Consider the following 24897-nt stretch of genomic DNA (forward strand, 5'->3'; position numbering starts at 1 on the left):
GAGGCGCTCACCACGCAGCCCGCCTGCTCGGCCGCCCTCATGGCAGACCCCCACTGCTTTCCCATGGCCTGTAGGCCCGACACTCGGGGGCTTATCCGAGAAATCGCAAGCAAGCAAGCGAGCAACAACCCCTACCCGGTCCGGCTGAACCGGCCTAGCGCCACCCACACCTGGAAGCGAGAGGCGCAAGCTCTCACTCAGGTCTTCCTCATCGAGCCCGATTGGCTAAGCCCCAACTGACCCGACCCGATTGGCTGGGCTTGTGCCGAGCTCTGATTGGCTGCCTATTCTGATTCTCCTTTCCCCGCCCTCGTTGGTTCGTCCAACCTGTGGGACAGAGCCTCTGCCCCATTACCCCGGATGAGCCCCGGGGAGAGTAAGAGGCGTGCGGCGTCACAGGGAATCCGAGGAGAGGAGGATGGGTTCCTTCAAGTCTAGTCGCTTGTTTGCTGGACTGTGGAAAAGGGAATAGAAATGAGCGCTGACGTGGCTAGATTTGCCCAGGCCGTGACAGTACCTGTTAGCATCTGCCCAGGTCTAGGCGACCTTCGGCCTCTGACCCCTGGGATAATATGGATCAAGGAAATCCTTGGCCAATTCAGTATTTTGAAAATTTAAAAGTAAACCCTATAGCAATCCACTAGGGGGCATGGAACTCTCAAGATTACTCCTAGGATTTTTTTGGCTGCCAAAGCCCAAACACAAATCTCCGAGAAACTGAATTTGCTGTAAATTAAATTGCCCTTTAAATCGACTATGATGAACAGTAGCTGAAATCAAAAATTTTAATCATACAGCCCTATATTTTGCAGTGTGCACATTTCACATAACATAACCACCGGCCAGGATTTATCTAGGCCAGGGTCCAAATACTTTCTGTAGAAGGCCAGAATGGAAACAGTTCCAGTTTGGGGGACCATACAATCTGTCTCAAATAGTCAATTCTGCAGCTGTTGCATACAAAAGCTAAAGGAATGGCGGTGGCGGTGTCCCAATAAAAAGTTACAGACGTTGAAATGTGAATTTCATATAATTTTTTTGTGTCCAAAAATGGCATTCTTTAAATATTTTTTCCAACCATTTAAATGTGTAAAAACCTTTCTTAGCTCACAGGCCATACAAACACAAGCAGCAGGCCCGAATTGACCCACAAGGGATAGTTTACCATCTCTAGTGTACGCTAACATAAAACTTCTCTACTTTTCCAAAGAAGTACCCTTTAGGTCAGAGGAGGATGAAGGAATATGTCAAGGGTTGGGAGCTTCACGATACCCTCAATCAGTCACCACAAGCTAGACAGTTTACAAAGGTCTGCTTTATCATTGAATTGATAAAATACACAATAATTTTTATTAAGGTTACCATAGTATACTACCAACATTTGTGAAAAAATATTCAATTGCTATTTAAATTCTCTAACCTTTCTGCCTGAATTCTTTTTTTGTTTTTGTTTTTGTTTTTTGAGATGGAGTCTCACTCTGTCGCCCAGGATGATCTCGGCTCACTGCAATTCTGCCTCCTGGGCTCAAGTGATCCTCCCACTTCAGCCTCCCGAGTAGCTGGGACTACAGGCGCACGCCACCATGCCCAGCTAATTTTTTGTATTTTCAGTAGAGATGAGGTCTCACCATGCTGGCCAGGCTGGTCTCGAACTCCTGACATCGTGATCCTTCCGCCTCAGCCTCCCAAAGTGCTGAGATTACAGGCGTGAGCCACCGCACCCGGCCTCTGCCTGAATTCTTTAAATAAAGTTAACACTGTTTGGTATAACACCAGCACAACACAGGATGATGCTCCCAGTACTCCCAGTAACACAAACCTGCTAGAGAAAGGAAAACGATTATCTATGATAGTATGAGGCAGGACTAAAATGAGGCCGTCTTGCCATAGCAGGCAGTCTTCCTTTGGTTCTATGACACAGAAGGTGGCTTGATCAGAGCAAAATTTATCCCAACTTCCTAGCAATTAAAAGAGTTTTTCTCTTGGTGGAGCACAGGGGCTCACACTTGGAATCCCAGCACATTGGGAGGTTAAGGCAGGAGAATTTCCTGAGCCCAGGAGTTTGAGACCAGCCTGGACAACATGGTGAGACCTTAACTCTACAAAAATTTTAAAAATTAGCCAAGCACAGGGGTGCACCCCTGTGGTCCCAAGCTACTTGGGAGGCTGAGATGGGAGGATCACTTGAGCCCAGGAGGTCGAGGCTGCAGTGACCTATGTTCATACTAATCCACTCCAGCCTGGGTGACAGAGCGAGACCAACTCAAAAAACAAACTAACTTTCTCTCTGGAGTCCAGTGATTCTCCCTCAATGCTCAAGACTCCAGCATGAACTGTTGTGCGCTGGGTTTTTCTGTGTTTACAGCAGACCATGGTAAAAAGAAGTCCCAAGTCACAGCCAGAACAGCCAAAGTAAAGATCTTTGAGTGCTAGGCTCACTGACTGAGACTTTAATCTTATGTTCCACTTTGCCTCAAACAAAACCAACTCATTTGCCCATACAACCCATGGCATCCTTTCATAGTAACAAGGACAACAGGACACCTCCAATACTTTTTTTTTTTTGAGACGGAGTCTCACTTTGTCACCCAGGCTGGAGTGCAGTGGCGCGATCTCGGCTCACTGCAACCTCCGCCTCCCCAGTTCAAGCGATTCTCCTGCCTCAGCCTCCTGAGTAGCTGGGATTAAAGGTGCATCCGACCATGCCTGGCTAATTTTTGTATTTTAGTAGAGATGGAGCTTCGCCATGTTGGTCAGGCTGGTCTTGAACTCCTGACCTCATGATCCGCCTGCCTCAGCCTCCCAAAGCGCTAGGATTACAGACACGAGCCACCACGCCCGGCAACATCTCCAATACTTTAATACTTGGTTGAAAAGAACCCATTGCCCTGTTTCCCACTGTTTGTCCCAGTACTTTAGTTTTATGATCTCATTTGGGTTTTTCTAAAAGCAAGGCTTCCTACAAGCCTAGTAAAGGAAATTCTTTCCCATTGTGCCAAATGTAGCATTTAATTGATTTTTTTTTTTTTTAGAGAGTCTTGCTGTGTTACCCAGGCAGGAGTACAGTGGCGTGCACTCAACCTCCACCTTCTGGTTCAAGCAATTCTCCCGCCTCAGCCTCCGGAGTAGCTGGGAGCTACTCCGTGTACCACAATGCCCAGCTAATTTTTTGTATTTTAGTAAAGATGAGGTTTCACCCCTGTTCCCCAGGCTGGTCTCAAACTCCTGAGCTCAGACAATCCACCCACCTCAGCCTCCCAAAGTGCTAAGATTACAGCGTGAGCCACCACACCCGGCCAATTCTGTGTAAAATGAGTGAAACACAGCTAAAACTAGAACTAGTCATTGCTGGCATGTTAATATGAGATTTTGCTCAAACATCTGCCATCCCCATCCTGTTACAGAGATGACCAACAACCCTGGGTCCACAACATGTTCCAAATCTCTCAAATAGTACTAAATCTATTACCTCTAGCACCCCACCCTTTTTCCCCCTCCTGGTGGCAAAATTCAAGTATCTCACACGCACCCTAAATGTCTCTTCCTCTATGTAGGGAACTTTTGGTTCCCTCCCCAAACAAATGGCATTGTTCAAACTCAGAGCTCAGAACCAATGCAAAAGAAAAGAAAAGAAAGAAAGGAAATAGCAGATTTGTTTTAACTTTTTATTAAAATGCTTAGGATACAGATTGACTTTCTTTTGTAAATGACTGTTTTACTTTTCCTGAAATAGGACATATATGCACTCTGATAAAACAGAATGAGAAGTCATAATTCATGGGAATTCCTGTACAAGGTGCTGATCCTGTGTTTGGAGCTGAGCTCCTCACAGCAGCTTCTTTCAGCTATCTTATAGGAATAGTGTTCCGTGGGGCAAGAAATACATTGGTTCTGATTTTCCATCCCCTTTCTCCAGTGGAATAACCCACTTTCACAAAGAGCTGCCCTATGTAGAACCCACAGATTTCTAACTTGCAACAAAGAGACACAGGACAAATAGGAAAAAAAAAAATTTAAGAAAACTAACACTGAAGTAATCATACTTCTCCGAATAGAGAAGTATGGGGAATCTTTAACCAAAGGAAATTAAAAATATGCAAGTTAATTACCTAGTTCATTCACTGTTAGCTAGATTTGTTCACTTAAGGCTTTAACCCCTTTCCAAACCAACAATTTTGTCTTAATCCAGCTATGCTTGCTATTAAACGAAATGCATGCACTTCCCACATATATACTTGGCTGAGCCTCTGCATTCAGTACCTGGCAGTGAAAAAGTATGCTCCAGTCAGTACTGGAGAATAAGAATGAGAACTCCAACTAAAGAACGATGCCTCTCTCACCACAGTAATGTTATCCACATTTCTCTACCCTCACATTAGAATAAAGACATCCTCCCAACTTTTCATCTCCTATCTCCAATCTGTTCCTAGGAGATCTATCTTTTGATCTTTTAGCATAAGGGTAGAATATAGGTTAAGATCATCAAAATCCAATTTCACATGTGGCACTAGGAAAATGGAATGCTATAAAATTAATCCCCATCACCCTAGTAGGGATGCTGGTGCTTTTATACTGAGTCTTTACTGCCAATAAATGATGCTGCCTCCAAAGGAACAGCTCTACAGAAAGTTTTTGGATTAGTGTTTCCCCAGCTTATTTCTGCAATGGAGAAAGACAAATTCATACAGAAAAAAAAAAACCTGGAAAAGCTACAGATGTTAACCTTTACTTTAAACACTAATAAAATAGGTACCAAAGGAGAAAAAATGTATGAAAAAGAGCTCAGAAACAGCCTGAGAGACCAAATTCTGAAAATGGAAATTTTAAAGCCCACTGAGTACATTTTTCCTGGATCCAAACAAGTGCTACAATACTTTCAAGTCCTCAACTCACAGAATTAAGAGCCCTTAAGCTGTTAACTTTGTCCTGTCTTCCTATTCAGAAAAACGTCCCCCTAGAATCTGTGCAAAAGTAACTGATGCACCTGCAGTATGTGACATGAGAGATGTTCTCAACACTTTTATGAGGTGAAAGTCACTTTTTATAACTGAAAATGAAGAACAAAGGTGCTATAGAGAGAAATTAAATTTCACAAGTATAAAAGCAAAGACTGGCTGAAATCTGTAACTTCATGAGTAAGAATAATAACAATAACCCATTCTATAATTAACTCCTCCACAGTGAACAATCTGCTACACATTCCTTGATGAGGAACGACCCTAGCTTACCACAGTGGAAACCTGCCAAAACTTCAAGGCCAGGGTTCCGCCCCTTTTCTAGTTCTCCGTGCACAAGGTTATGCCACCTACTCCAAGGCAGTCAGAGAGACAGGTGAGCTCAGGGGAGCTTCTCTCACCAACCTGCTAACTCAGCAGGAGTAAGTTCACCCAAATGAGCTCTGGCCTCCAATGTGTATCTGTTCATAATTTTATGAAGTATCTAAATGTCATTCATTAGTTTAAAAAAAAAAAAAAAAATAGAAAACTCTGGACCAAGTAAATTGTGAACTCAAAAAGTTAGGAGGGATACCAATTACATTAACAACACTTTCTTTAAAAAATAGAATCAGTTTCTTTTGAAATCAACCACAGTGGTGAGACGTGTTTTTCTTTTCAGGTGCCCCATGATGGCACACAGCTTTACCCGGCAAATCCTGCCAGCTTCCAAGTCCCGGGATACTGACCTGCACCAGCACGTGGGGCAGCATTACCTCCCAACAGTGTGGAGAAGAGCACATGTCACCACTGGGCAATGAGAGAGTTGACAGAGACTCTTGGCTTCTCAACGCCAGACATGGTTGGAGAGCTTTCCTTGTTCTATTAGAAAAGTTCATGAGGAAGCTGTGAATAGGATCAGTCCAGAGAAGTAAAACTCTTTTATTTTCACTGTCCAAACATCAGTCAATATACTGGGAGAGCCAGCGAAAACCCTCGCCGTAGCCTTGCCTCTTGAGCACACTGCACATGAACACTTCCATGGGGCGAGCATTCAGCTCCTTCAGGGTCACATTCCCCTAAAGGAGGCAAAACCAAGAAAGGCCTGTTAGCATCTCTGTGGTGGAAAAGATTGAAAGGACAATCACTACAATCATTTTATCCATTCCTTAAAAGCAAACCTAAGTAGGTATTAATTACAGAAATGCAGTCAAGGCCATATAGATGACTTCCCCAAGCTTCGTGTTTTCAGGATAGAATAAGCAGCAAATTCTTTTCCCAGCCTCTCTCTCTCTGAAGAGCATTTGCTGTGAACACCCAATATTTATCTGTAAAGTTATGGTAGCAAACCAAGAAAAAAGCCACTGGGACTTACGGAACTAGCATGCTCTCTGATGCAGAAAAGAGGTCTGGGACTGTTTAGAAATAAGGACATTCTCATTAGCAAAACATGCAGAAATAAACACTCATAACAGGTGGCACTGAGGAAATGAAGAATTCATGTGTATTTAATACTGATGCAAAAGAGGAGAAATTAAATGAAAGAAAGGAAGTATTTCTATAAAGAAACAGGTAATCAAGAAGAGGCAAGACTAAGGAACCATGTAAAAAAGTCACAAAGCTATCACAGATCACAGAAAAGGAAGATTTTTAAAAACTAAATATGCCAAAAACCCAAGCTAAAAAGAACAGAAAGATTCCTGCTTCAGTGTATCTGATCTAGATTTTCTCTCTCTCAAGCCTGCTTTTCAACAAGAGTCCTCCTTCCAGCTGAAGACAGTAAAAACTATTGATTTGGAAGACTCAAGTTCTTTTTCTGGTTTTATCACTGACTTGCTGTGTAGACCTGAACAAATCACTCTCTGTTTCTTCCTCTGCAAAATGTGGCCAACAGTCCTACCTCTCTCAGCAAGAAGCACTGAGGATAATCAAGTTTTTTTATTTCAATGCTTGGAAAGTGACTGAAATTATTATTTTTCTTTATAACCTGCAATCTCCAGTCCAAGAAAAATTCTTTTCTGGCTAAAAAGGGCTATTTCAAAAGCAATTTCTCAGAATCAAATTTGAAAGATAATCATAAACTCTTAAAAGAGTAAGTGTGCCTTTTCTACCATTTTCTTCTTCCTCAAATACCCGATGAATGAATCCCATTTAAAATGTTAAAAGAACACACTCCTGCCTCTAGTGAGCTTACAAAATACCCACAGTAAAACAAATCCTAAGCCTGTTTAAGCCTTTAAAAGAAAAGGGTAATTTAGATAGCAAAACATCATGTTTTAAAACCTGTTAATGTCCTTTATATGTAACCCAAATATTTTTATCTTACCTTTCCTGTGGTCTGTCCATAAAGCCCGAATATCTCACGGAGTTTTTCTTCACTGATTGCATCTGTTCTATCAATTTTGTTACCCAAGATAAGGATTGGCACATTGGATATTGTTTCATCAGTCATTAGAGCCTAAAGATTGAAAAAGAAAAAAGAATTAAGTGAGGAATCTACAAAAGCCCACCAGATAATGAAAATTCTGACTTCATGCCGGGCGCGGTGGCTCACGCCTGTAATCCCAGCACTTTAGGAGGCCGAGACGGGCAGATCACGAGGTCAGGAGATTGAGACCATCCTGGCTAACACGGTGAAACCCCGTCTCTACTAAAAAAATACAAAAAATTAGCCGGGCGTGGTGGCAGGGACCTGTAGTGCCAGCTACTCAGGAAGCAGAGGCAGGAGAATGGCATAAACCCGAGAGGCGGAGCTTGCAGTGAGCCGAGATCGCACCACTGCACTCCAGCCTGGGCGACAGAGCAATACTCTGTCTCAAAAAAACAGAAAAAAAAAGAAAAGAAAATTCTGACTTCCACTCATCTTTTAAAAAGGCATTAATGTAAAGTGAAAATCTTATCATCTTTATACCTGAGTGATTAAATATTCACCTTGACATTACATAATACCCATGACATTAGGTAAAAATCTCTTAAGTGCCTCAAAACAGTTGAAACTTTAAGCTATTTATTTACAAGGCAGCAGAACTGCCCCAACATTTACTTTTGAGCTAATCTGCTCAGCCACAAACTATCCTCAGGATGCCCCTCAGCACAGTCCTACAAGAATGAATGCTCCCGCTACAGAGCCTCAAAGATGACTATAGGAACTCCCCAAGTATTCACCAAGTCCCAATGTGTGCAAAGAACTCTCTCAGGCATTGAGAGGAATACAATAGGAAGGGTGACTAGCTCAGGCACTAGGCACTGAGAATACAAAAGGAAGCACATTCCTGTCCTCAAAAAAATCCTTACTCTATGTTCACATTTATGGTTTTTTTTTTTCTTAATCTCGACTCACTGCAACCTCTGACTCCCAGGTTCAAGCGATTCTCCCACCTCGGCCTCCTGAGTAGCTGGGACTACAGGCATGTGCTACCACACCTGGCTAATTTTTGTGTTTTTTTAGTAGAGATGGAGTTTTACCATGTTGGCCAGGCTGGTCTCAAACTCCTGACCCTCAAGTGATCTGCCAACCTCAGCCTCCCAAAATGCTGGAATTACAGGCATGAGCCACCACGCCCAGCCACATTTATGTTAACAAAGCCAAGTAAGAACACACCATAGTTGATAAGTGTCACAATGAATGGGAACTGAATATTAACAGTAAGACAAGCTCAGGGAAATAAAATGGCAGTTCTGGGCTTGAGCAAAGTCTTAGCAAAGATCTGGAACCTCAACAGGGCTCTAAAGGAAGAGCAGGGTTTGGAGAGGTGTAAAGGAGAAGAAAGAACATAAACAATGGCTTTGCAGTGGACAACAATTTAGGAAGCCGCACAGTACTGCATGGCTGGATTCAAGCATTTAGACAGACATGCAGCAACAAAAAAAATGGATGGGAAGAGATGACTCACATTACGGGACCAGTGTGAGAAATGAGCTGCAATAGATCCTAAAGACCGCAAATCCAGAAGTTAGTGAATAAAATCGTATTTTTCAGTATAATGAATTCACAAATAGTATCTATCTGTGGTGTTCATGTAATATCTATCTGTGGTGTTCATGTAAGAGATCATGATCTAGTTTAAGGTAGAGCATTCAATGAATAGTGCAGGAGGCATTTTGAAGAAAGAATTGAAGAGACCAATGTCTAAATGATGATTAAAAAAGAAAAAAAAAGACAAATGAGTCAAAACTGGCACCGATTTCAAGCCTGGGAAACTACTTGTCACCAACAAGAAAGGCAGGGGGGAAAGAAAGCAGAGTTAAAGAGGAACATGCTTTGAACATCTGGAATTCCAGGAAATGTTACACAAAATTAGAATAAGAATGTCCTTAATTCATTAAGCAATAACAAAGTACCTAATGTGTCTCATGCTTTGCTAGGTGCAGGGGTTTCGCAAAGAAATAAGACACAGTCCCTATCATGTTAGTTCATAGTCTGATGACACAAAACTACAAGAAAATCAAGACAACATACATTGGTATGGTGGGAGTCTAACAGTCTCAAGAGACCAGGGGAGGCTTACCAGAAGCAGTCATATCTGAACTCTGAGGTCCCTTACAGGACATTTTAAAATTTGCCGACAACGTGAGGGGTTGAGGAGAGGTACAGGTGAAAAAGCCAGGCAGTAGCTACTTGTGCATATTCAAGGATGGCTAAGTTGTTTGTTTGGAATATAGTTCAAGGTAGGCAGTAAAAAGCAGCAGAGAGAGGATCATGAAAGATCTTACGTGCTATGCAAAAGATGTATAGATTTTATCATGAAAATGATAGAGAACTATCAAAGGATATTAAGTAGGGCAATGAAGTCTGAGAAAGTTCCTTCTGGCATTATGGTGCATATCAGGGTCATGGTGGGATCTATATTAATTCACAGATTTCTGGACTGCATGTCTAGGTAGGTGGTGGGTAGGAAAGACGAATAGTTCCATTCTAGGAAAACAGAATCAGTAGTGGGAGTTGTGAAGAGTGGGCAGGATTAGGTATGAGATTGGAGGTCAGGAGAGGTCTAGAGGAGAGAAATGCATTTGAGAGTCACTGACATGTAGGTGCCAAATGAAGAGAGTAGATGAGACCAGCCCAGGAGAAAGCAGACTCTGGAGAACACCAACATTTAAGGACTAACCAGAAAACTAGTGCTTCTCAAAGAGACAGAAGTATCAGTCAGAGAGATAGCTCCAAAATCAAGAGTGAAAAGAGGAGTTTAAACAAAGAGAATGGAGACCATGCATGGTGGCTCATGCCTGTAATCCCAACACCTCATGAGGCCGAGGCAGAGAATCACCTGAAGCAAGGAGACTGAGACCAGCCTGGGCAACATAATGAGACCCTGTCTCTACAAAAACACTTTAAAAAAAAAAATGAGCTGGATGTGGTGGTGTGTGCCTGTAGTCCTAGCTACTTCGGACGCTGAGGCAGGAAGATCACTTGAGCCCAGAAGTCTGGAGTTTACAGTGAGCTGTGATTGCACCATTGGACTCCAGCCTGGGCAACAGAGGAAGACTGGTTTTATTTATTTAAAAAAAAAAAAGGCAAGGTAAAGATTGCGTGGCAGGCAATTCTACATGAGGCTGGAGCTATAGATGTGAGAAACAAATTCACATCTATCTTGAATTTATTAGAAATAAATTCAAGACTGGTTCAAATTGCCAGGAACAAGAATCCAAGGAGTTACAAATCAAAGAGAAAGAAAAGATATAGGGTAAAGGAGTAGGGATAATAAAGCCAATAGTATAGAAACCATCAAGCCAAGAGAAAATGCAATGTGGACAAAGGAGAAAACTTGAAGTAAGTCCTTGATAGTATCAAAGGATGTATGCAACCAAAACTGAAGGCTGAGAACAGACCATGAAGGTCTGGCAAGTCATTCAGTGGGAGGGTGGGTAGGCACAAGCTGAGAATGCAGATTCAAAAATGTAAAGAACTCTAATATTGCTTTTAGGCTTTCACTGTGCCAACACTACTTATAAAGAATTACTGTTCGTGGGCCAGGCGTGGTGGCTCATGCCTGTAATCTCAGCACTTTGGGAGGCCAAGGAGGGTGGATCATGACGTCAGGAGATCAAGACCATCCTGGCTAACACGGTGAAACCCCGTCGCTACTAAAAATACAAAAAATTAGCCAGGCGTGGTGGCACGTGCCTGTAGTCCCAGGAGGCCACTCGGGAGGCTGAGACAGGAGAATCCCTCAAACCCAGGAGGTGGAGGTTACAGTGAGCTGAGACTGCGCCACTGCACTCCAGGCTGGGCAACAGAGAGACACTCTGTCTCAAAAAAAAAAAAAAAAAAAAAATTACTGTTCATGATGACACGTGAAATGGAACACTATTAATTAATTAATTATGCTGGGACAACAGGCATAAATGAGGAGTATCCTGAGCAAACCTGGCCATATAGTCACTGTATGATAGAAAAAACAGTTAATTTATTCAAGTTTGAGCTGAGTTTCCTCAGGACATTGAAAAGCAATGTCTTAGATTTAAAACATTTTCCTCCTGCAACTAGGTCTTTTTGCCAAATGTTAACTGGAATTACTAATTATTGGCACTACTGAGCTATATTTCTTAAAAAAAAAAATAGAGGCCAAAAAAGGACAAAGTATATAAACATACATTAAGCTCAACTTTGGATTCCACGAGGCGAGAATGATCTGCACAGTCCACCAGAAACACAATCCCATTAATTGCTGGGAGATAATTTTTCCAAACCCGACGTGCTAAAAAACAAAGTTTGTAGTTGCATCAGTAAAGAATATACATTGTAAAAATGAATAACCTAATGGTCTTAAAATGGACAAATCTTGGTCAGGTTTCAGTAAGATTAGACTCTATGGATTTCTCCAAGTTCTGGCCAGTATTAATTCAGAACAGAGGATGCAAACTAATGGTCCACGAGTTGAACTTGATTTTTGTAAATTTGAAAATCAGAGTTTCCACCTTTCTTGAAAAACTGCAACATCTGGCAACCCCATGCCTACTTATCCACATGACAACTATCAGCAGGAACTAAGCAGTGGCTACCCCTTCAGATGATGTCTGAACACTTTTGCTTGACAAAATGTCCCTGCTATCTTACAGTCAGCCAATTTTACTCACTTAAATGACTTGCCTTGCCCCTGGAGCCAAGTTTAATTTGCAACCTCTGAGTTAAAACATCAGGATACAAATTACTTGTCCATGTAACTTTAGTCCCAGTTAGTTTCTAGCCAACTTGTGTGTAGGTGTCTTGACACACTCCTCTGCTCAGCCCTTAGGGAGACTGGGCCTGACAAGTGGTTCAAGGCCCCAGGCCAGTTATCTCAGCCTACCATATTTAACCCAGCATGCCTTAGAAATATTACTTGTTTTTTGCTTGTGACATGAAACGATAAAGGCTGGGAAGCAGTGATGTAATTTTACTATCATTTCTAAGCCATTCATTTCTAGCCCTTGCAATAGAATGAATAACGAAGCATCTCTACATCAGTTATTAATGGTTACCTTTAAAGAGTAGAGTTAGGAAAAAGAGGTTGAAGGAACTTTCCATTTTACTTTCCGTAGTTCTATACCGATTTTGTTACATCAAACTTGCTCTCCTTTTATAAGTTAAAATTTTTAAGTTATACAAAAAAAAAAAAAGGAACCTCCAGATGTACAGTATTTTAGTAACTTCTATAAAATGGTGGCTAGGTTATTATGTAAAAGTGTTTCTGTTTAGTAGATTTTCCTCAGTCAAAGAAACAAAACTAAATACATCAATACATTTCCCTTCTTATTTTAACAAAACCTGAAACCTAAATTTATCACACCAAACAATCTACAATTCCCAGTTCAGGTATATAAAACCATCTGGTGTCTGTTCCTTCTGCATTCTCCAGATGGTCTAGGTTCAGTTGTATCTTGTTCTGAATTTAAATTTGTAAGCAGTTACAAATCCTTTTGTGGAAAAAGCAGAAAGGACACCATATACCCATTCTTACCCAAATGAAAAAAAATACAAGCTCCTTACATAAAAAAGGAAACAAAATCATTTCTAATCCCTCCATCAAAACACACCCCTTGTCAATATTTTGGTATTTTCTTCCAGTCTTTTTTCTTTACTGGTATTTTATGTGATTATGATCATAATATACATGATTTTTTAGGGCATAAATGTTAAATAAATTAATTCAAATGTAATTATATGTTAATGAAATAACTGACTATAAAATTATTAGGCTTAACTACTGGAAATGACCAATGTTGTATTTTACTACACATTGTTTTAAAACTGTATTAGGCTGGGCACAATGGCTCACGCCCATAATCCCAGCACTTTGGGAGGCCAAGGCAGGTGGATTGCTTGAGCTCAGGAGTTCAAGACCAGCCTGGGCAACATGGCGGAAACCCAGTCTCTACAAAAAATAGGTGGGAGGATTGCTTATGCCCAGGAAGCAGAGGCTGCAGTATGCCAAGACTATGCCACTGCACTCCAGTCTGGGCAACAGAGCAAGACCCCATCTCAAAAAAAAGAAAAAAAAACGGTATTAGCTCAACCTAATGTTTCAAAACGAGATTTCTCCACTCAATGTAATAACAAGTAAGTAAACCTGACAGAATCTCAATAGTTCCTTTTCCCTACCTTCCCAGAATGTTTATTCTCACATCTTAAATATTTTACTCCTATACCTACGGTCTTGTCAAATGTGAACTGAGTGCCCATTAGACAAAGACGCCCATCCTGTATGTCTCTAAACACCTGATAGGAATCTGGTAGCCAAAGACATAGCCTGAGTAGGCAAAAAGCACTTCTGAGGAAAGCAAAAAAGTAGAAGGAAATGTTCCACCAACTGTCCCAAATGGATAGAATATACAAAATATCAACTTATATCAGAGTAATCACACATAGTCACTGTACTACTTTTGCAACTTTTGACAAGTCTGAAATTACTTACAAATATTTAAGTTAAATTTCCTACATACTTTCACTCCATTGAATGAAGGATGCAAAAATGACTTGATAACTAAATATATGATACTGTATACCTGGTCAAGATGAAAAAATGGTATAAAAGAGATTATCAGGACAACTGACCAAAAAAAAAAAAAAAAGGAAATACAGACTGGATAAAAATAAAACTTTCTTGATTTGATAACTATTATGATTATATACAAGGAGATATTTTTGTTCTTAGAAAACAGCACTAAAGTATAAAAGAGTAAAGGGGCATGATATGCTCACAAACAGTTAATAAAAAATAAGTATTAGTATGTATTATGTAGGGAGGAGGAGACTAACAAATTTGGGCAAAAGGTATAGAAGAAAATACACTGGCTTAGAGCAAGCCTAGTTAAAATGATGAAATAATTACTCTTGCTGAGGCAATATCTATATCTTTTAACGTATTTTCTAGTTACCAGGTAAATTGCGTTAATAAGTAAAAACCTAATAAAGATTAAAATGGCAAGATGCTGTCCTGCTTTGTAAAAATTTTCAGTCAAGATTTGAGTTGAGTTTGGCTTTATCAGGCAAATATTTAAAAGTTCATGAATAGTTATGCATTATAGCTAACTTTATACTAGCTCAATAGCGTAATATTGAAGTGGACTTCTGTGTATTTAACGCAACTTTTGACAAGTTTGAAATGAGTTTTAAAAAAAATGAATAAAACAACTTCACTAAAGTAGTAAGATCCTAATTCTAAAGTGTAATTTAAAAGGTAAAAATGACACACTGCTTTTAAAGGGTGCTGGGGGGCACAAAAAGAATCATAAGTCAATAAACATGCTTTCCACTGAGTCATCGCTTACCTTGCTCATGCCCACCAAGATCAAAAGTTGTAAAGGTCATTCCAGCAATTGTTAGCTCTTCTGATGCTGAAAAATTGTTTAAAAAGAAGAAATAAACTTGTCAATTCAACAAGCCCCAACTACTAGTACTACAAGCCAATACCAATGCTTTCACCTCGTAAAGAAAAAGATACAAGAAGTTAAGTGTGGTGGCACCCGCCTGTAGTTCCAGCTACTCAGGAGGCTGAGAGCAGGAGGATAACCTGAGCCCAGGATTTTTGAGACCAGCCCAGGCAATGCCCCACTTCCAACAAAGAAAAGGAATACAAGGGTGAAAATGTTCTTAAACTATTCTAAAAGCCAAAGGTTTCTTTTTTTCCAAGCTATTTTCTGCTTCTAAGAAGTAGGTATAGGAGATGTGTCCCTTTACAGGACCAGAGACAACAGATAATGACAAAGTTCCAGAGGTTTAGATCTGAAAGTACACAATATGAACGTGTCTTACAGGGAACTTTTTCATATGAGTTGGCTTTTGGGACTTCAGTTAACAAAAGAACTCCACCAACTAGGGATTCATCCTCCAAGCCTAACACTGACCTTCAAAGATCAAAAGGTCACCTGATATTTTCAAACCTACTCGGATGTAGCGTTGGAACATGTTGGCCCAATCTGTCATCTTTGAGCATGTGAAGAAGAGTGGTTTTGCCTGCATTGTCCAAACCCAAGAATACAAGTTTTCCAGATTTCTTGTAGAGTCCTAAAAGAGAAAAAATTGTTAACACATTTGCTCTCTACAAACCAAAGCCTACTTGTATTTAAATTACTGAAGGAAATGCACAAACTTTGAAACCTGTATTTCATGGAAATGGCTTTACCTAGGAACTGGAGCACACTGCTGAAGCCATTGTAGATCCACTCAAAGATGAAAGACATTATTAATGCTTACTACCTGTATAAAATATGAAAGTAGCAAACATTAGCTTTCTGAATGACAGTACAATTGTGGAGAGGTTAACTCTTGTTCACTAACCATGATGCACATTTACAGTCCCATGTTTTCAGGCATAAGAAAGCAGGCCAGGCATGGTGGCTCACACCTGGAATCCCAGCACTTTGGAAGGCCAAGGCAGGAGGATCACTTGAGCCCAGGAGTTCAAAACTGGCCTGGGCAAGAAAGTCGGACTCAATCTCCACAAATAACTAAAAAAATAGCTGGACATAGTGACACACACCAATAGTCCCAGCTACTCAGGAGGGTGAGACAGAATTACTTCAACTCAGGGGTCTGAGGCTGCAGTGAGGCATGACGGTGCCACTGCACTCGCTTGGGCAACAGAGGGAGACTCTGAGAAAAAAGACAGGACAGGACAGGAAAAAGAAAAGAAAAGAGAGGGGAGAGGAGGGGAGAGGAGGGGAGGGGAGAAAGCAAAGTAAAGAGAAACTAATATTCTTCTTTCTTGAGACTTGCAGATTTTGCACTCTAGAGGAAAGTCTCTAGAATCCTTCTATGTGCAAAAATGACTGGTTTCCTAAAAGTTTTTGATCTATGATACTCAGAGAACTAGGAGTTAAAAATACAAAGGGCATACCTCATTTGATGATGCTTTGTGGATCCTGAGGTTTTCTGGATTTTTACAAATTGAAGGTTGGAGGCAGTCCTGAGTTGAGTAAGTGTATCAGTACTATTTGCTAACAGCATGTGCTCCCTTTATGTCTCTGTGTTACATTTTGGTAATTCTCACACAATATTGCAAACTTTTTCATTATTCTTATATCTGTCATCATGATCTATGATCAGTGATCTTTCCTATTACTATTGTAACTGTTTTGTTGTGCCACAAATCACAACCATAGAAGACAGCAAACTGAATGACTTCCTCCACAGCCCTGCCCCCACCCCAGGCCTCCCTATTCTCCAACTGAAAGTAACAGGTCTCTCCCTTGAAATCGAAAGTTAGAAATGATTAAGCTTAGTGAGGAAGACATATCAAAACCTGAGATAAGCCAGATGCTAGGCCTCTTGCACTCAACAGTTACTCAAGTTGTAAATGCAAAGAAAAAGTTCTTGAAGAAAATTAAAACTGCTACTCCAGCGAACCCACGAACATCAAGCAAATGAAACAGCCTTACTGCTGATAAAAAAAAAATAAAAATAAAAAAATAAAAATAAAAACACGAAGTAAAAATGCAAGTGCTGATGAGAAGCTGCAGCAAGATAACTGGTGAAGGTGGGTGGCTACATTAAACAACACATTTTCAATGTAAGCAAAACAGCCTTCTATTGGAAAAGCCATCTAGGACTTTAATAGCTAGAGGGGAGACGTCAATGCTTGGCTTCATTATGTGCTAATGAAGCCAATATTCATTTACCATTCTGAAAATCCTAGGACCCATATTCATTTATCATTCTGAAAATCCTAGGGCCCTGAAGAATGACACTAAATCAATCCAAGTGGAGCAACTGAGCAAGCAGAGTGGTTGTATGGTTGTGTCTCGGAAACCAGTAGCACTTGCAGCACTTGCAGCACTGACTGAAGAGCAGATTGCAGAATTCAAATAAGTTTTTTCACTATTTGACAAAGATGGTGATTGAACTACAACAACAAAGAAACTGGGAACTGTAATGAGGTCTCAGGCAGAATCCCACAGAAGCAGAGTTACAGGACGTGATTAATGAAGTAGATGCTGATGGTAATGGCACAATTGACTTCACTGAATTTCTGACAATGATCGCAAGAAAAATGAAAGACACAGATAGTGAAGAAGAAATTAGAGAAGCATTCAGTGTGTTTGATAAGGATGGCAATGGCTATATTAGTGGTGTAGAACTTCACCATGTGATGACAAACTTGGAGTGAAGTTAACAGATGAAAAAGTTGATTAAATGATCAGAGAAGCGTATCTTGATAGTGACGGTCAAGTAAACTATGAGTTTGTACAAACGATGACAGCAAAATGAAGACCCTGTACAGAATGTGTCAAATTTCTTGTACAAAACTGTTTATTTGCCTTTTGTTTGTAACTTATCTGTAAAAGGCTTCTCCCTACTGTCAAAAAAAGATGCATGTATAGTAATCAGGACTATCAGGACTTCATTCCTCCATGTGTTCTTCCCTTACTGTCATTGCCCTGAAACTGTATTTTAGAAAACTGATGAAGTAACATGTTACCTGTGGCTTACTCTGGATATATCTAAGCCCTTCTGCACATCTAAACTTAGATGGAGTTGGTCAAATAAGGGAACATCTGAGTTATGCTTTTTTTTTTTTTTGAGACAGAGTCTTGCTCTGTTGCCCAGGTTGGAGTGCAGTGGCCGGATCTCAGCTCACTGCAAGCTCCGCCTCCCGGATTCACGCCATTCTCCTGCCTCAGCCTCCCAAGTAGCTGGGACTACAGGCGTCCGCCACCTCGCCCAGCTAGTTTTTTGTATTTTTTAGTAGAGACGGGGTTTCACCGTGTTAGCCAGGATGGTCTCGATCTCCTGACCTCGTGATCCACCCGTCTTGGCCTCCCAAAGTGCTGGGATCACAGGCTTGAGCCACCGCGCCCGGCCACCATTTTTTTTAAGTAGTTTTCTTTAGGAACTGTCAGCATGTTGTTGAAATGTGGAGTTGTAACTCTGCGTGGACTACGGACAGCCAACAATATGTACTTAAAAGTTACACTACTGCAGAACGGGTGTATTATCCAGGTACTTCCAGGTACCTTGTACACTATTTTTTTGTACTGCGGGTCCTGTACCAGAAACATTTTCTTTTACTGTTACTTGCTTTTTAAACTCTGTTTAGACACTTAAAGAAAATCTGCTTATGACATAATTTGCCTCAAATCCATTCCAAGTTGTGTATTTGTTTTCCAATTTAAAAAAACACAATTACAAAAAGAATTACACTAAAACTACTCTGCCTACCACACATCTGTTTACAGCATGGTTTACTAAGTATTTTAAGCTCACTGAGAAGACCTATTGCTCAGAAAAAAAGATTTCAAGATATTACGACTCATTGACAATGCACCTGGTCACCCATGGGCTTTGATGGAGATGCAAAAAGAGGTTAATGTTGTTTTAATGTCTACTAACAATATCCATTCTGCTTCCTATGGGTCAAGAAGCATTTTCCACTTGCCAGTCTTTCATTTAAGAAATATATTTCACAAAGCTATCAATGCCACAGACTGATTTCTCTGCTGGATCTGGACAAAGTAAACCAAAGACCTCCTGGAAAGGAGTCACCATTCTAGGTACCAGTAAGAACAGTTATGATTCACGGGAAGAGCTCAAAACATCAATATCAACAGGAGTTTGGAAGACAGTGATTCCAACCCTCGTGGATAACTTTGAGTGGTTCGAGACCTCGGAGGAAGAAGTAACCTTAGATATGGTAGAAACAGCAAGAGAACTACAATTAGAAGTAGAGCCTGAAGATGTGACAACTGCTGTAATTTCATGATCAAACTAATGGATGAGGAGACGCTTTTTATGGATAAGCAAAAAAAGTAGTTTTTTTGAGATGGAATCTAGTCCTGGTGAAGATGCTCTGAATACTGCTGAAATGACACCAACGATTTAGAAAATTACAAAAACTTACTTGAGGTTACATAAACTTACTTCAGCAGCAGCAGGATTTAAGAGGACTGGTTCCAATTTTGAAATAAATTCTGCTATGGGTAAAATGCTATCAAATAGCATTGCATGCTACAGAGAAATCTTTCTTGAAAACGAGTATTAACTCATGCAACAAACTTCACTGTTGTCTTATTTTAAGAAATTGCCACAGCCACCTCAACCTTTAGCAATCACCAACCTAATGAGTCAACAGCCATCAACGTGGAGTAACATGGAGGCAAGATCCCCAACCAGCAAAAAGGTTATGACTCACAGAAGGATCAGATGCTTGTTAGCATTTTTTAGTCATAAAGTATTTTTTAAATAAGGTATGTATTTTATAAGACATAATGCTACTGTACACTTAACAGACTACATACAGTATAGTGTAAATGTAACTTTTATGTGCACTGGGAAACCAAAATATTCGTGTTACTTGCTTTACTGTACTTGTTTTATTTCAGCAGTCTGGAACCAAACTCACAATATATCCGAGGTATGCCTAAACTCTCTTTTACTGTGTGACTCACTCCTCCAGGCAGCAGTTCATTCACAGTCCTTAGACATACCACTGCAGTCTTCCAGTGAAGAACAACTCTAGGAAATCAGTCTCATCAATAATGTGAATCAAAATGCTACTTAGATGCACTAAATAGAAAATAAGAATGAAAAGCACATTGATTTGAATGAAAAACATATTAATCTATCCTGTAAACAGCGCTAAAAAAAAAACAAAAGTCACCCAAAATTCTACTGGCCGGCACCACTTGCCCTGCTCCATTTACCAATGCAACCTCAAACAATATCTAACCATGTTTGCAGACATGGGTCTCAATTTATGAAAAGAAACGACATCACTATTTTAGAACCATTAAGGGATAAGAAGAGAATCTTTTCATACATGAATAATCACACCTAAACTCATTTTACAAATAGATTTTCTTAAAATAAGAATACTTATTCAGGCTGGGCCCCGGTGGCTCACACCTGTAATCCCAGCATTTTGCAAGGCTGAGGTGGGGGATCCCTCCCTGACCTCAGGAGTTCAAGACTAGCCTGGGTAACATAGAGAGACCCGTATCTCTACAAAAAAAAATAATAATAATAAAATAAAATTAGCCAGGCATGGTGGCACATGCTTGTAGTTCCAGCTACTTGGGAGGCTGAAGCAAGAGGATTGCTTGAGCCCAGGAATTCGAGGCTGCCATGAGTTATGATTGTGTCACTGCACCCCAGCCTGGGTGGCAGAGCAAGACCCTGTCTCAAAAAACAAAAAACAAACAAAAAAAGAATACTTGTTCAGGATACAGCAATAAGTTCCCAAGCAAGTAAATAACTTAACTGGTACTGATATTAACACTACTGTTTCTATTGTTTCTCATAGTTATCAAAAGCTACTAGAAGGTTCACATATATTGGTAATAAGCAAAATGACCTCTGAATGAAATGAAGAGGGTAAGATCTAGATGTGTTGGTGGGTCTTAAGGTTTCTCAGCATTGTCTGGTCATGATGAATTTTTGCTTTAGTATCTCAGATATGGTGCAGAAAAATGGAAGGTTCACACTTTTACTCCTCTCCACCAGCAGGAGCATCTGAACACAGGGCTTTATACTAGATATGACCAACTACAATCAAAATTTTCATGAATAGTAACCAGTAAAAGCATTGCCCACAAAAAATTCCCCTTACATTCATTCAAAGAATGCCAGATGAAGAATAAATTGAACAGCTGGGAGCGGCAGCGCTTGCCTGTAATCCCAGCTATGCAGAAGGCTGAGGCAGGAGAATCGCTTGAACTTGGGAGGCAGAGGTTGCAGTGAGCAGGTTGCATCACTGCACTTCAGCCTGGGTGACAGAGCAGGACTCCATCTCCAAAAAAAAAAAAAAAAAGAGAGAGTAAATTGAAAAGTAGAGATGGTATGTTTTTCATCCAATTACTAGGTTTTTATCAGGCCCATAGCCTAATCTATAAATTTTAGGGCCTAATCAATGTTTATTTTTCATGGCTCTTACCAAAAAGAGCCAAATAAAGTTTGGCAGTTTGGGTGGAAGTACATACTAAGCTCTTATGAAAAAATCCTAAATGAGGTGATTTCTTTTTTGCCTTTTCAGTAACAATTATATTTCAGCAGAAAGACCATATTTATCACATTCATAGTTTTCTCTGGAAATTGAACCCGCACTTTAAGGAGTCCAATAACTTAAATATACTTAATAAAGCTCCTCTGCTTAAATTCTCATTTACTGTAAATAAGTAAAAGAACAATGTGCCTTTCCTCTGCAACTCCCTCAAACCAGACATCCTCCTATACTTTCCTCAACCTACTGCCTGGAGAAGCACAGCTCACCTTTAGAGCACACCCCTCATTATGGTCATTCCCACTCAGATCATTTTGGAGGGAAGAATTAAAGCAGCCAAGTAGCTAAGTCCTGGCTGCTGCTGATCTGTATGCTCCAAGGGAGGAGATGGCTTAAAAGCAGGAGTGTCAAAGGAAAAAAAAATGGAAAATTAAAGTAGTTCAATTGCCATGAAAAACTATTTAAAGTGTGGCATTTTCTCCTTTTCACTTTTGCAGAATTCATCTAGTTGAAAATACTTGGCTCATGACTGTAATCCCAGCACTTTGGGAGGCCGAGGCGAGTGGATGACCTGAGGTCAGGAGTTCGACACCAGCCTGGCCAACATGGTGAAACCCCGTCTCTACTTAAAACACAAAAATTAGCTAGGTGTGGTGGCGGGCGCCTGTAATCCCAGCTACTCGGGAGGTTGAGGCAGGAGAATCTCTTGAACCCAGGAGGCAGAGGTTGCAGGGAGCCGAGGTCATGACATTGCACTCCATCTGGACAACAAGACCAAAAACTCCATCTCAAAAAAAAAAAAAAAAAAAAAGAAATAAAATATTTCTAAAGTGATGTAAATATTGTTTACAAGTCTGTAAAGTACTGACTGAAAACCCGTGTAGTACAAATGTATATAGAAGTGTTGGATTGTAAAGAAGTGACCAGAGTGGAGGCTGACTAAAGAAACTCTTCAGGTGAGTTAAAAATAATAAAAACTCTTAATAGATCCAAAGAGTTGGGTTGTACCACCACCCAAAGTTAAGAAAACGCCCCCGCCCCCCCCGCTTTTTTTTTTTAGACAGACCAAGACTCTGTCTCCCAGGCTGAAGTGCAGTGTTGCCATCATGGCTCACTGCACCCCCAACCTCCCAGGCCCAAGAGATCCTCCCACCTCAGCCTCCTCAGTAGCTGAAAATGGCCTTGGTGGCTCCTCTCTCCTTAAGATCTTAGGATTTGTACCAACTCATCAGTAGTTTTACAATTTGTACAGTACCTGTACATCTCATTTCATCCTCACACCAACCCTACCAGGCAAGGATCATTGGCCTCATTTAACAAGATGAAGATGAAGATACTCCTAGTTTTGCTGAGTAGTTGAAGACTGCTCAGCTGAAAAATAGTGCCAGTGCTTAAACCCTCATCTCTAACACCAAAGCCTAAGCTCTTCCTGTTAACAGTACATAAAATTCAAACCCAAATCACAAAATTGCTGGGAAAAAAAAAAAACCTAAAACTTCTTTAACCCACCAACTACACAGAGGATGATCTTCCTAAGTTCTCTTCCTTACAATTCATCACATCTTTTGAATGGTATTTTAATAACTAGCATTCTATTTATTTTCTATTCTTGGTCCATTGTACCACCTTACGAGAAGTTAAGAGTAATCTAAAATTTAAGGTAGGTCTCTAAACTATCAACAAAACACTATTAATGTACCCAAAATGAAAACTTGCGAATTCCAGAGCTAAAAGATTCAAACAAAGTTAATAGAAAAGGAAGTGCACGAATCTGACCATTAGCCAATTTAAAAATTTACGCATTACTTGTTATACATAATCAGGGCAACTTTAAGACGCCATTCCAGGCAGATTTGGGGTAGTAGGCGGCTGGCTTTTAGCTAACTCTGCTTAGCTGCGGGGTAAATGTCAAAGGTCAGCCCCATGGCAAATCTCCCTAAGCCCCCTGTCGCAACAGAAGCAGATGGAATCAAGATAAAGATACCCACTGGCTAGAATCGTGAAGAAAACGCTAATCCATGTCAAATGCACATAAGGAAATTTTTCCATGCAGAGACCAGACAGGGGAAAAGGGGAAGGTGGAAGGAGAAAATACAGGGTTCGACCCGGGCCATCGGACGACAACCGAGCGCTGACTTGGGTGTAAGCCCCGGACTAGGGGCCTGTAGACCAGGTTCGAGCGCTCACACTCGCTAACTGCGGAGCCTTGGCCAGCCTCAGTCCCCGAGTCTATAAAACAAGGATAATCATCAAGAGGTCCCACCCGCCTCACCGAGGGCTGTGACGCTCCTTTGAGACAGAGGACATGGAGCCGTTTCGTAAACCGGAGCGCACGGTACAGACAAGAAGCTGTTATCCGGCCCAGCAGCTAAGAGACCCCCGAGCGGAATGCAGGTGGACCCCAGGCCAAAGAGGACAGCAGGGGACTGAGCAAATCCGGCCGACTCTGCCCGTCCCCGCCCAGAATCAGCCGGCGGCCCCACAGAACCGCCTGCGTGTCACTTCCCCGCCCCCAACCCCGCCAGGGCCAGCCTCCGCTCCGACCTCCCCGCCTTCCGTCCCAGCCCCTCGAGCTCCAACTACCCTCCCCGACGCGGCCCTCGGACTCACGGCCTGAGGGGCTCCTCCGGCAAAACGGCGACTGGCTCCGACCCTCCTTCAGAGCACACTAACCAGCAGCACCCGGGACCGCCAGCTACTCGCCGGATGTACGTCACATCCCTCCCCGGGACTTCCGGGCGCGTAATTGGCCCCGCCCCCTCGCGGCGTTACGCCTCTCTGCCCCGGTGCCGGCCCACCTGCTACTCCGGCTGCGGAGGGGCGGGCATAAGGCCTGACAAAGCGCGCTTCGCGTCTGGCACCGCCTGGTCCCGCCCGCTCCCGCCTGCCGAGCTGACCGCGCGAGACGTGGCAGTACCGGGACGCTGGGTCTGGGTCTGGGTCCTGGAGTCCCTGAGCGGCCTGGGACCCTCGGGATCGCGGCTTCCCATTCCAGACGCACCAGGAAAAAAGTAGGAAGTGGGGACCGACGGTGGCATAGGTCCTGGGAAAGATTACTTGACCTTGGGGACCTCCACTTGAGGTGGATCCCTCCAAGCTTTTGCTTTTTTTTCCTTGCTTTTTTTTTTTTTTTGAAACGGAGTCTCACTTTGTCACCCAGGCTGGAGTGCAGTGGCGCGATGTCGGCTCACTGCAACCTCCACCTCCCGGATTCAAGCGATTCTGATGCCTCCACCTCCCGAGTAGCTGGGATTACAGGCGCATGTCACCACATCCGGCTAATTTTTTGTATTTTTGTAGAGACGGGGTTTCACCGTGTCGGCCAGGCTGTTCTCGAACTCCTGACCTCAAGTGATATGCCGGCCTCGGCCTTCCAAAGTGCTGGAATGAGAGGCGTGGGCCACCGCGCCCGGATGCTTTTGCTTTGAGTCGCACTTCCTTGCTCTGGGATGGCCTATGTTTTAGAAAAACAGCTAATATTTATTGTGCACTTATGTTTCAGGCAGAGCACTGGGTACTTTGCGCGCTTTGTCTAATTTCACCCTCAT

The 24897-nt window shown here is 41.6% G+C and overlaps 2 protein-coding genes and 1 pseudogene across 5 annotated transcripts in view; 1 reads left to right on the top strand and 2 right to left on the bottom strand.

Annotated features, from left to right (window-relative positions):
- TYSND1 (trypsin domain containing 1) overlaps positions 1-352 on the bottom strand; it is a 10370-nt gene extending 10018 nt beyond the window's left edge. The window contains exons 1-2 of the mRNA XM_011991177.1: positions 328-352; positions 136-196 (exon numbers count right to left, since the gene is read on the bottom strand). Of these exons, the coding sequence (XP_011846567.1) occupies positions 136-196; positions 328-352 (86 nt within the window). The remainder of the gene's footprint in view (positions 1-135; positions 197-327) is intronic.
- Positions 353-3651: 3299 nt separating this feature from the next.
- On the bottom strand, positions 3652-24080 carry SAR1A (secretion associated, Ras related GTPase 1A). 4 transcript variants are annotated; one of them, XM_011991049.1, is made up of 8 exons: positions 23960-24080; positions 16253-16321; positions 15539-15612; positions 15301-15420; positions 14685-14750; positions 11529-11632; positions 7261-7392; positions 3652-6013 (listed from the first exon to the last, which is right to left on the bottom strand). In XM_011991049.1, exons 3-8 carry the CDS (start codon positions 15594-15596, stop codon positions 5897-5899), a joined length of 597 nt encoding a protein of 198 aa, XP_011846439.1. In that variant the 5' UTR covers positions 15597-15612; positions 16253-16321; positions 23960-24080; the 3' UTR covers positions 3652-5896. The 4 variants fall into 4 exon arrangements, with proteins under 4 accessions (XP_011846439.1, XP_011846438.1, XP_011846441.1 ...); XM_011991048.1 differs by lacking the exon at positions 16253-16321 and having other exon boundaries at positions 23960-24076; XM_011991051.1 differs by lacking the exon at positions 16253-16321 and having other exon boundaries at positions 15539-15608; positions 23960-24066.
- On the top strand, positions 11280-17622 carry LOC105547445 (annotated as a pseudogene).
- Positions 24081-24897: the final 817 nt, after the last annotated feature.

Source organism: Mandrillus leucophaeus, unplaced genomic scaffold (genome assembly GCF_000951045.1).
Source record: "Mandrillus leucophaeus isolate KB7577 unplaced genomic scaffold, Mleu.le_1.0 Scaffold39, whole genome shotgun sequence".
NCBI classification, from domain to species: Eukaryota; Metazoa; Chordata; class Mammalia; order Primates; family Cercopithecidae; genus Mandrillus; species Mandrillus leucophaeus.

Excerpts from the sequence above, each read along its gene's own strand:
- SAR1A (XM_011991049.1), bottom strand. The coding sequence starts at position 15,596 with ATGTCTTTCATCTTTGAGTGGATCTACAATGGCTTCAGCAGTGTGCTC. Across the intron at positions 14,751-15,300 it reads TGTTCCAACGCTACATCCGA|CATCAGAAGAGCTAACAATT; the intron begins GTAGGTTTGAAA and ends ACAATTTTTCAG. Across the intron at positions 7,393-11,528 it reads AATCCAAAGTTGAGCTTAAT|GCTCTAATGACTGATGAAAC; the intron begins GTATGTTTATAT and ends TTCAATCTTTAG.